This window comes from Ascaphus truei, chromosome 1 (genome assembly GCF_040206685.1).
Source record: "Ascaphus truei isolate aAscTru1 chromosome 1, aAscTru1.hap1, whole genome shotgun sequence".
Classification (NCBI taxonomy): Eukaryota; Metazoa; Chordata; class Amphibia; order Anura; family Ascaphidae; genus Ascaphus; species Ascaphus truei.
Window position 1 is genome coordinate 497788009 of NC_134483.1, and position 12470 is coordinate 497800478.

General features: G+C 37.1%; 1 protein-coding gene across 6 annotated transcripts in view; it reads left to right on the forward strand.

Annotated features, from left to right (window-relative positions):
* The window catches only part of BOD1L1 (biorientation of chromosomes in cell division 1 like 1), a 112249-nt gene that overhangs the window by 28374 nt on the left and 71405 nt on the right, over window positions 1-12470 (forward strand). For 5 of the 6 annotated variants that reach the window (XM_075569235.1, XM_075569210.1, XM_075569216.1 and 2 more), the window contains 6 exons: window positions 1050-1123; window positions 2227-2302; window positions 4224-4273; window positions 5317-5407; window positions 6823-6884; window positions 10110-10164. In XM_075569235.1, the coding sequence (XP_075425350.1) occupies window positions 1050-1123; window positions 2227-2302; window positions 4224-4273; window positions 5317-5407; window positions 6823-6884; window positions 10110-10164 (408 nt within the window). The remainder of the gene's footprint in view (window positions 1-1049; window positions 1124-2226; window positions 2303-4223; window positions 4274-5316; window positions 5408-6822; window positions 6885-10109; window positions 10165-12470) is intronic. The other variant, XM_075569224.1, reaches the window with a different exon arrangement.

Consider the following 12470-nt stretch of genomic DNA (forward strand, 5'->3'; position numbering starts at 1 on the left):
TATTAGCACTTTTGAATCTATGGTTTAGAATTAAGCCTTAAATGTTGCTATTAAAAATATTTTTTAATAGTATGTTATCTGGATTCCAAGGAAGCTATGGAAAATGTCAAACCTTCATTGCATTTGGATTTATCCATTAAGAGACATTTTAGGAATTTCTGTTAATACAAAACCAAGTGTTGTCATTATAATTTATTTATTTTCTGTGCATTCAGTTCTGACAATACATACAGAAAATATATGTAATCATTTATCCTATTCAATGTAATTGATTTTGGATTAACTCCATTTTATGAACTTCTACTAATGTAGTCCATGCCAAAATCCCTATAAATATACAAATAAAGGTTTTGCTAGTTGAACCCATTGGGTACCCTTTAGATGTAGCTGTTATGCCATGGAGTCAGATACATAGTAGTGTGGGACGGAAGGAGAACTCCTGTTCTGTCATCCGTGACTGAGCTATCGTGACAAGTTTGGAGAAGCAGCCATAGGCTAGTGAGGGAGGTGCCTTGGCACTCAGGTGCTGGGTCCCTTCCGGCACTCAGTGTAAATGATCTATATAATTGGCTTGTTTAGAAACATTTGATCACCCTTCATCTTTTTGCTGCCAGAGGGATTGGCTCCTTTTAGCAGTGTCCTATATAATGCTCTTATCTGATATGTACAGTTCTTCACCCCTATCTCTTTCACTAATGATGGTAGTAATAAAGACGGGAGAGGGAGTAGGTGGTAAGATACCTTTTATTGAACCAAAAAGTAGTTATGTTACAAGGTTTCGCGTCTGGTTCGAAAGCTTGTAATACATTTTTATTGGACCAGTACTACAACTCCTTCTGCCAGCTTTATTACTACATGGAAGAAAGGACGAACCATCTTACTCACCATTTGCCTACTAATAATGGTAGTGCAACTAAAGGAAAACATTTCTGAGTTAATTTACCTGCATATACAACAGTTTACAAACTTATCGCAAAAATAATTGGGTAAATGTCGTAAAAACACTTGTTTGGCACTTATGGAGGCATTCGCTTTGTATGTTTATTTAGGCACGGCTGATACCACATCTACAGTTAAAGACAGATTGGAGGAATTTAGCACTCAGAAAACAGAAGAAATTAAGGTATGGGTAAAATATGAACAGATTACATTTTGAATCCAATAATTTGACGTTTTAAAATTTCTATTTTATTTTGTATTGATCTTTACAATGCGTTTTCCTCTTTTCCTTATTTTGAGATTAGTTGTTCACTTATTGCAGTTCAAAACAGCTGAAAGCTGTAATTTTAGGGCTTGAAAGGAGACAGTGTCCAAGTGTTACCTCAATCATAAATGTTGTCTTGAATCCCCATCTTTAAACTATGGCATACTAGAGCATTCATGAATTGCAGAATGAGTTTTCTGTGCACTTACTATTTTTATTTGAGCGGCGGAATATCTGCATACTGTCTAAAATGATCACATCAAATCAGCATAAGTTACACCTTGCAAACCTGTCCTGTGTGAAAGGTTAGTTGTTTAGAACAGGGGGGCGCAAACTTTTTTCCCTGCGCCCCCCTGACGGCTGTCCCCTCGCTCCCGCGCCCCCCCAACCCCAACTTACCCGCGCTCCGGCGTAATGACGTCACGTTGCCATAGCAACGTGACGTCACATGACCTCGCAGCGTCATTTTGACGCCGCGTTGCCATGGCGCCGCAGGGAGGAAGCCGCCGGAGCCACGGTAAGTTAGGTTTACAGAGGCCCTGCAGCTCCCCCGGCACTTAATTTAAGTGCCTTCGGGAAGCGCGCGGGGCCTCTGTAAACCCGCGCCCCCCGTCGGCAGTGTCGCGCCCCCCCTGGGGGTCGCGCCCCACAGTTTGCGCCCCACAGTTTGCGCACCGCTGGTTTAGAACACTGGCTCCCTAACCTCGAGCCGGCCCTGAACCAAGCCAGATTTCTGAGGCTACAACCAACGATCATTTGCAAATGAGGTGCATTACCTGTGTGAATGTACCTTGGTCATTCCTAAAGCCTGATATAGAGTTGCTCCTTGAAGAGGTTGGAGTATAACTGGTTTAGTTGAAGGGCATGTAGTTAAAGAAATTACTTGCAGTTATCGAAGTACCATTATATTGTGAAAAGTTTGACTGCGTATTCTCTTTAGTCCGATAAAGCCAATATATGTTTCTTTAAAACATACTGTTGTACTAATGAAAAAATTTTATTTCATTTATTTTGCCTTTAAGCCTAAAAGACCTGAAGTTGACGAAAATCCTAATGAAGTGTTATCTGAGATTGGTTCTGCAGAAGTACTCCCAAAAGGTTAGGCTATACATTTGAGCCGAATGAGTAGACGCAGCAATTGGCTAAATCATTGGAATAGTGTTCACAATAAATACTTTCAGCAATGCTGACAACAAACAAACAATAAAAAAAAAAACATAGGACCTACACAGCAATGATATGAATATTATGTTTTCTGCCATTTCTTTTTATTCATTGGACTTTTATATTATATATTATAACTTATACCCAACACCTACTAAAGGTGCAAACTCACAGTTGACCAGTTGAATTTCTTATGCACCTGCGAATGGGGGAGGTGTTTGTGTTTTCTGTATCCTTATCCCACCCTGCCCTTGTTAGAGAAGTAATAAAGGCAAAGGGAGGTAGGGAGGGGTACAGCTCTCACTACAAGAACTTGCTGAACTCAGTGACTTTGCACAAAAGGAAGCAGGCAGAGGAAATCAAACCTAATAATTTATTTTACATACTTACAGTATGCGTCTTTTAATTACTTTTGTGCTTGTCAAAAGAAGTACTTTCATTTGTAATGGATCCTAGTTTTCTTGAAGACCAAAACATCTGCTGGATGCATGCACCAATTCAGCAGAACTGCTTTATAAATCATGCATGAGAGAAAATGTCCTATATTCATAAGTTTCAGAATACTTTTTTATGAATTCGTGTTTGGCGGAAAAGTCCGTATTTTTCGGTGGTGCTTTAATATCTAAGCTAGGCTGTTTCTACACAATACTTGTTTTCAAAATACATCAAATACAGTAGTTTATGGCAGTAGCATACCAGTTAGGTGCCTCAGGCCTGTGCCTTGTTTGCTTATCCCTTTGACTGTCTGCAAAACTGGCAAGTCATACTTTCCAATGACTCCTGGTGGAAAAAGATAATCGCTTAACTTGCTACAGATGGGAACAAGATCCAAAAATGAAAAGTTTAATGGACTGTTTAATTAAAAAAAATATATATATATCTATATCTATCTATATATTTTTTTCCAGATAAAAGGTGACACGTGTGCTCATTTGCATGTCATTTCCCAGAATCCCTTGCTAAGGTGGAAGCACTGTATGCTGGGGATAATGGTGAAAGGCAGGGTTGCAGACCTGCCTTAGACATGTGAATGTGCTCACAAGTGATCTTTTTCTTTTCTATATGCAATACGGTGGAGGTTTCTTGTTGCCTTTTTCACCCACCATAACTTAAAATGTATAGATATATCGAATATATATATATATAGATATTTATATATATATATATATATCGAAATCTATCCTATGCAAGATGAGAACATTTAACATTATACTAGTCGAAAAGGTAAAGCTCAGGCAATCTCATGCAAAGTACCTCAATGTAATATCAAAGAGTTTTCCTTATTGGAAAATATATTGCATATTAAACTCTTAACCACCCCTTCCAATTTACATTTCTGGATAAGATTAAACATTTTTTGTTTTTTTACTTGTAAAAAACAAGTCCCCTTTATCACAACAGAGACTTATAATACAGAGAAAAGTATCTCTGAAGCTAGCGTTGACCAGGCCTGGGAAGCATGACTGCCAGTGACCGGCACTCAGAGCACATTGGGCTTTTCTCAACAGACTGGTGTGTTCTTCTTTAGCTGATCCCATAAGTCATCCGGAGGCTACGCTTTTTTATTAAATAAACGAATAATTAAAAAAAGAATTTAACTTATCTTACAGTGAGCATTGAAGACTTCAGGATCTCTTTTATCAGAATATGGTTTGAAAGAGGAAAAAATATTTGCAGCTTTTGTTTCTAAAACAGGGCTATGTTTTAATATTTTTTTTGCATAGACTTCTATCAAGGATATAAATCATATGTAATCCTTTTGGTTTACAATGTCACATAGTGTTGATAAATCAATTACAGTGTAAGTGTAGAAGTGAAGAATATTGTTAATGTGGAATTCTTTTGCCTAAAACAGATGATGTTAATGCTGCTCTTTTAGAAAAGGATGTGTTGCAGGATAAAAAGGTATGTCTTTAACACCTGAATTTTATGCTTAAACGAGCATGGTCATCACAACTTATTAATGTCTGCAAATACCAGTAGAAGCCGTGACATTAACTGCTTTGTCATGTTGTTCTATATAACTTCTTGGACGTGAGAGAATTTTTGAAATATATGCATATACAATAAGGAAAATCTGGTACACCTTTGAAAGGAAACATTATTAAAAATTCAATGCATTCTTTTGGAAGACAGTCAGAAACAGGCCAGCATGTTTGTTCATGGAAATGTGAAATCCACACATTTGGCTTGTTTTTTATTTTTTTATTACTCCCAAAATGAAAACGATCAACAACCAAAACGCCATCTGGATAGCTTTTGTAAAGCAAGAAGAAAAATGACCAAATTATTAACAAGTTTCTTTCCCAGATAAGGAGCTGCCACATAGCAAACATAAAACATTCTATGCAGAGTTTTAAATGAAGTGTGATTAACATACAAGGGAAATGTATATATAGACTAACCTGGGACAGCTCCTTGCATAAAGGATCTTGGTGTATTTCCTCAAGGAACTCGCACTGTACAGCTCATTTTACAAATGCAAGCGGAGTGTAGTATGAACCTTTTCAGTAATGCAATGGTGCAGGTTCTGTCTCCTCTCATGATGCCAGAATAAATATTTCTTAATATTTTTTAGGTATTGAGGAATGCTCTGGTACACAATTTGTCATGCTGAAGTTTTTTTTTTTTTGTTTTCTGTTCATGTGTTCGTCATATAACTTGGTGTAAAACGATATTGCTTTATGGTACACATCGGGTGCCTCTAACGGTATGGTGATTTTTAACAGTGAGAACGCGGTTTAAGATCACCTGCCCATGTTTATAAAAGGGGAAAATGCAATACTTCTGCATACCCAACCTTAATGGTGAATTTAACCTCTCACTTTCAGCGCCTTTAATTAAACTACTTTCAATTGGCAAGTTTATTGTACAGTATTGTATGACTATAAAATATCAGATATGACGTCAAGGTGTCAATCACGTTTATTTGTGTTTTTATGGTTTAGGAAGATGGTGGCAAAGAATGTGGAAATGAGAGGGAGCAGAACTCTGTGGAATCTTTAACTGTAATTTCCATCTCCAAAGAGAACACTCCAGGCAAGCAGCATTATTACTGTATATTGTAATATGTCTCTACGTGTTCTTCTCTTCATTTCCTACTGATATCTCCTGAATATTTCTGGCATGTTTTTTTGCTCGGGTTGTTATCCTGTCGGTAAGATGTTTATTTAATTGAGTCGGTTCAGAGGATTCCTTTTGCTGAAATAACATTTAAGTCTAAATCCACCTGTGTCTTTGCCTAAACTCGAGTTTTAAAACTGGTTAGCATTTTAACCATTTCTGTTTTTGTTTCATATAAATGATCTTTTAAAACAATTCATGGGCCAGGGATTCATCAAGCTCCGATGTGGGATATATCGCACCCGATCCTGCAATAACTGCCATTTAAGGTGATGGCTGTTAACGCTTACTCAGTTGTGATTAAGCGCTTTGAATTTGTATGAATCTGCCCCATGGTGCTTTCAAATTACTGCAACAAGGTTTTTATCATTGTCTCAGAATAACGTTTACTTGATTTGTTGTCAATTATTTTTCTCTATAGTTTTATATCCTGAAACTTGATAAACCCTGGCTGATTTTAAAGTAAAGTTAAACTAATGTCCAAATAACCCTGGTTGAGCTTAGGTTATGGATTTCCCTGCTTTTTTCAGATCTCCAGTATACGAAAAAGCTATGCAGTAGTAATCAACTCATCTAACTCATCTATCTAAATACTACAAACAAACACAAACAGAGCCCAGTGCTACATCCAATGGCAAAAATACACAGTGAAATACCTATATATATCTTGAATAAAAGGGTGATTTAGTTTAACACTTTGGCCAAAGCATTGTAAGCCTATGAGCCCCTCCAAGGCATGACCATAATTCACAGGTCCTAACACTGATTAAAATTCTTAATAAACTGTACAATACTAGGAAGAATGATCATAATTGATCTGTCATAATCAGCTGCATGGTTCTAAATCTGATTGAAATTCTTATTTACCTGGACAATACCAGGAAGAATACTGTGTATTAGAAAAAAGTTATGCAGTAGTAATCGACTCATCTAACTCATCTATCTAAATGGCTATTTAGCACAATGCCTTAATTCCAACTTCTAGGAATGTGCTAAATAGCCGTTTAGATAGATGAGTTAGACGGGTTGATTACTACTGCATAGCTTTTTCATATACAGGAGATCTGTAAAAAGCAGGGAAATCCATTACCTATGCTACATGGTTTTTAAATGTTTCAAAAGGAGCCTCCGTTCTAGAGTTCAAGGAAGGTAGAACATGTTTTAATTTTGTTATTCTCACCAACTAATAATACCTTGTGCATCATGTCCCCCCTTTGTCACACGAGGTGGGATTTACAACCTGTGATTTCAGTGTGAGGCATATTTTCAAATACAGTTCCTTCATTCTCTTATTGTATACAGATATTTGATGTATTTTTTTTTTGCATTAGATGGGCTTCCTCCAACTTTAGAAGGAGCATTAATTGAAACGCCTGTTACAAAATGTGAAGAGGTAGGTAGATTAAACCAGTCTAAAAAATTTCCTGATCCTTTCCATGCATAAAGTCTTAAGACATAGACATGTTGTAATTGATGTCATTAGAGCAGCTAATGTACTGTATACACCACTATAGATTTAACACATAGCATGTGCGGGAAAGATGCTTAAAGTGTGCTTCATAAGTCATCATATCATAGATGGGCCTGATGGACCTTTTTAGGAGATGCAGACAAAAGTGACTAGTGACAGAACCGTTTGGCATCTGTTAATTTACATTACAGTAGTAGTGCAAACACACTGTACATATAATCTGATGAAAAAGTTATGTTAAGGTTTCTCATTTTGTCCTGTCAAAAAATGTTACTAATGAAATGGTTATATGAAGATCTAAATGACCTGAGTTGGGAATCCACGTGATTTCTTTGTTGGAATTAATTTGGTTTATATTTTTTTAGATATAGATAGATATACAGTTAGGTCTGGAAATAATTGGACACTGATACAAGTTGTGTTATTTCGGCTGTGTACCAAAATAAATTCAAGTTTCAGTTAAATAATGAATATGGGCTAAAAGTGCAGTCTATCAGCTTTAATTTGTGGGTGTTCACATCCAAATTGGAGGAAGGGTTTAGGAATTACATCTCTTTAATATGTAGCCCCCTCTTTTTTCAAGGGACCATAAGTAATTGGACAATTGACTCAAAAGCTGTTTCATGGACAGGTGTGGGCTATTCCTTCGTTATTTCATCATCAATTAAGCAGGTAAAAGGTCTGGAGTTGATTCCAGGTGTGACATTCGAATTTGAAAGCTGTTGCTGTGAACCCACAACATGCGGTCAAAGGAGCTCTCAATGCAAGTGAAACAGGGCATCCTTAGGCTGCAAAAAAAAAAGAAAATCCATCAGAGAGATAGCAGGAACATTAGGAGTGGCCAAATCAACAGTTTGGTATATTCTGAGAAAAAAAGAACGCACTGGTGAGCTCTCCAACACAAAAGGCCTGGACGTCCATGGAAGACAACAGTGGTGGATGATCGTAGGATCCTTTCCATGGTAAAGAAAAACCCCTTCACAACATCCAGCCAAGTGAAGAACACTCTCCAGGAGGTAGGCATATCATTATCCAAGTCTACCATAAAGAGAAGACTTCATCAGAGCAAATACAGAGGGTTCACCACATGGTGCAAACCATTCATAAGCCTAAAGAATAGAAAGGCCACATTAGACTTAGCCAAACAATATCTAAAAAAGCCAGCTCGGTTCTGGAACAGCATTCTTTGGACAGATGAAACTAAGATCAACCTGTACCCGAATGATGGGAAGAAAAAAGTATGGAGAAGGCTTGGAACGGCTCATGATCCGAAGCATACCATATCTGTAAAACACGGTGGAGGCAGTGTGATGGCATGGGCATGCATGGCTTACAATGGCACTGGGTCACTAGTGTTTATTGATGATGTGACAAGCAGCCCGATGAATTCTGAAGTGTATAGGGATATATTGTCTGCTCAGATTCAGCCAAATTTAGCGCTTCACTTTACAGATGGACAATGACCCAAAACATACTGCGAAAGCAACCCAGGATTTTTTTAAGGCATAGAAGTGAAATATTCTGCAATGGCCGAGTCAATCACCTGATCTCAACCCGATCGAGCATGCATTTCCCTTGCTGAAGACAAAACTTAAGGCAGAAAGACCCACGAACAAACAACTGAAGACAACTGCAGTAAAGGCCTGGCAAAGCATCACAAAGGAGGAAACCCAGCGTTTGATGATGTCCATGCGTTCCAGACTTCAAGCAGTCATTGCCTGCAAAGGATTCTCGACAAAGTATTAAAAATGAACATTTTATTTATGATTGTGTTAATTTGTCCAATTACATTTGAGCCCCTGAAATAAGGGGACTGTGTATGAAATGGTTGCAATTCCTAAACGTTTCATAAAATATTTTTGTTCAACCCCTTGAATTAAAGCTGAAAGTCTTGTATTGCATCTCGGTTGTTTCATTTCAAATCCATTGTGGTGGCGTACAGAGCCAAAATTATGAAAATTGTCAGTGTCCAATTATTTCCGGACCTAACTGTATATATATATATACATATATATATATATATATATATAGATAGATAGATATATAGGGAGAGAGAGATATCTATATATATATATATATATATATATATATATATATATATATATATATATATATATATATATATCTATATCTCGGTATCGTCTATTCATTTTTGATTATTAAAGCTCGGCTAACACGGTGTCTGTCTTTGTGTCATGTACAATCTAATTGTAGACCCTTAGGCACAGGAACAACCTGGTTCAACCACTTCAGAGGCTGTTATAGTACCACTGTAACTGTTGAGCTGCTCATTCAACTCAGACATGACATCTTACTCATTTCCCAGTATGTCTTTTGAGTCTAAATTGGTTTTGTAAATAATTGAAATATATATTCCTTTCAAGGGTATGACTTAAAAAATGAAAAAAGTGTATGTCTCACCACGCAAACTTGGCTAGGTGCACTAGTAAGAATATACAAAAACATGGAGATAAACATCAGGAACTCAATATTGAGAAGGAAAAAAAATGATTCCGAAGATCCTCGTTTTGGCCTTATTTTAGACCTTTCTTTTGAGAGGTCTTATAATAAAACCGAAAACGTTGATCTTAGAGAGTCCATTTTGAAGTCTGTCCAGATCATAACTCGGTTGGTTCCCATTTCCGGTACAGATAACAGTAGAAGCATTATTTATGTAGTAACCATAACTCTGATCTATCCATTGGCTAATCTATATGGGATATTGGTTTAGTGGCAAGTATAAATGTCTCAAACATTGGGGGCATTTGAATTGACCCATGAGTGGCAGTGACTAGCAGTTTTGTAGTGTTCTTATGATAGGCATTGAAATTAATTTATGCAGGCATGGTTTACAGTGTTAAATGTTCTATTTTCTTAATCTATGTATTTATTTATTGTGGTTGTGAATGAGCATGAGTGTTGCAAAGGGGTGAGCCATACGCTTTGTGTAATCTGAATAACTATATGCGTAACACTTGCCTTTTCATTCATATATTAAGCATGAAAATGTTCATCTTTACTGTCCTTTTTGTTTCTATTTTTGGAAACTGCAACAAGTAAATATAAACAAAAAAAGCATGGCTATGATTCTTATCATAGCCAGAAGAGCGAGAAAACTATTTAGGCAAACTCTTGTTAATGTTACAGGAACAAAAAACAGACGCTGGAAAAGAGGATGCAACTTTCCAGCAGCATAAACCAGGTACTTGAAACCTCTCTCTATTGGAATTTGACAGCAAGAAAAATGCTATTATTTACACATACATTAATGCAGAGTTATATTACCTAATTTCCCCTCCAGTTGGTCCAAGGCTGTGTGAAAGCTGAAAAATATTTCAACACAGGTTCAGAAATAACGAGTGAGTTTATTCATACTTACAAGTGCACACAGAGAGAGAAGCTAACAGGAGCTCTCTAGCAAGGTTACATCTGCAGAGAGTATTTATACACCAAGGTAAACAACTACGCCCCCTATATGAGGTGACTTATACGTCATGGACAATAACTAAAAACTAGAAAAAAACAACCAAAAATCACACCCCTGTATCACACTTTCACAGTCCACACTTTTTATTCTTAACACTTGTTTTGAGAATTACTGGTATGTTATTGCAGGGGCGCATAGGGTTGCATTGTGGCGCACTCCAGCATTTGATATTCTTCAATAGTTTCGTAGTCTTGTAAAATAGTGAGTGGGCCTCACCGTTACCTCCCCTAGCAATGTCCACTGGCTCTGTGGCCAGAATATCCTCCAGAGTTAGATCGCCGTTTTCTTCTTCCTTCAGGGGACTGCTGTCGGTTTCTGCATATTCTTCACCTGAAAGCAGGGCCATCAGATCAGTAGATGGGGTAACACATTTGTGGATCAGGCTTTTGCAGCAGGTGACACACATATGATAAGTACAACCAACACACAATAAGGCATTCATCAGTTTCACTCCCAGTGATCCAAGCCAGCCGCCAAGCCACAAAGGATCCCATTATCCATCTCCTCCTTTCCTCAGTCTTTCCTGTATTTCTCCTATCTTCTCTAGATCATGTTCAACCTTACCACTCTGATCTTGGATAAACATACAACACTGTTTTTGACAAGGGAACATACGCTCCCGTTTGAGGCTAGTGCATATTCTTTAATATTGATGGGTATGAGTATATAGCTCACTCCTCCTGCGGCACTTAAAAATATATGTACACAGATATAACAAAATGTAATATTAATGCTGAGGGCTACCCTATGTGCTAAGTCTAGCAACATATGTCTCTCTTCTGCTATGAGATATCTGGATATTCTAACACACATAAATATCGTAATTGTTTCGTTTTAGTTACCAGACAAAAAATAAATCAATAATAATCCCTAATAATACCCGAACCAGGATCTACTGATCTGTTTGGTAGTTTTCGGTCAGAATCCTAAACTATATATGTTAGTATCTAAAATATAAAACATAGAAAATATAAGGTTAATATACAATAATTCAGCTATATTGAATATATGAAGATTTAAAGTTCTTATTCTTTTGATTCTTCAAAAACAATACTTGTATACGTGTCTATTCGTTCTTTAAAAACTTGTGTAAATGTCTTTTGGTTCCTTAAAGGCTTGTGTAAATGGGTCCTTGATGGGGGAGACCACTTTACAATGAGTCACATGGACCCAAGAAGTGAGCTTCGCAACCTTGACAGCTGTATTTGTTGTAAGCAATACTTGGTTCGGGCCCTTCCACCTTGGCTGCAATGCATGTTTTCATTTAAACGATTTAACCATCACCCAGTCTCCAGGCTCGAGTTGAAAGGTGCACTTTCAACTTTGACCTGTAACTTTGACCTGTGCTTGGAAAGACTAAAAAAAATATTAGTTGCATACAATACTAGCTAATTGTTACATTACCAATAACATGGTCCTTAGTTAGTTCCTTTTGAACTACTGATAGTCATACGTCTTCCCGTGTCTCATAGGGAGATAATTTATGTTCCTCTGTTTATCTAGGAAGACATTTCTGTAACAAATTCTTTACCACTGTCTTAGCATCCGCATATAGACAGGACTAAAGCTTAAACAAAACCTATCTAAGTCTATCTGTAGATTACTGCAAATACATTATATTGTCTGCAAATGCCACACTTTCCCCATAAATCAAATGCTGCCTTGACAAGTTCTGGGGCCCACTAATCAACTACCCCCTCTATGTTCACATATAACCCACATGTGAACAGCATATAACATTAAAACGATGGCAAGACCGGGAGACTTTATGTAGGAGATTTGCGTTTAAAACCTCATGCTGGGAACAATACAAATTTGGATTGCTCAGAGATATATTCTTAAAATGAGAGGTTATAGATGAAGATTCGAAGTGGGACACCTTTGAAGAGAAAGTGGTCAAAAGTTATAAAATACGGCACATATTCAGTTAAATTTGGACACCTTTGAAGAGAAAGTGGTCAAAAGTTATAAAATACGGCACATATTCAGTTAAATTTACAGTAGACAAATGATGTTTGTAT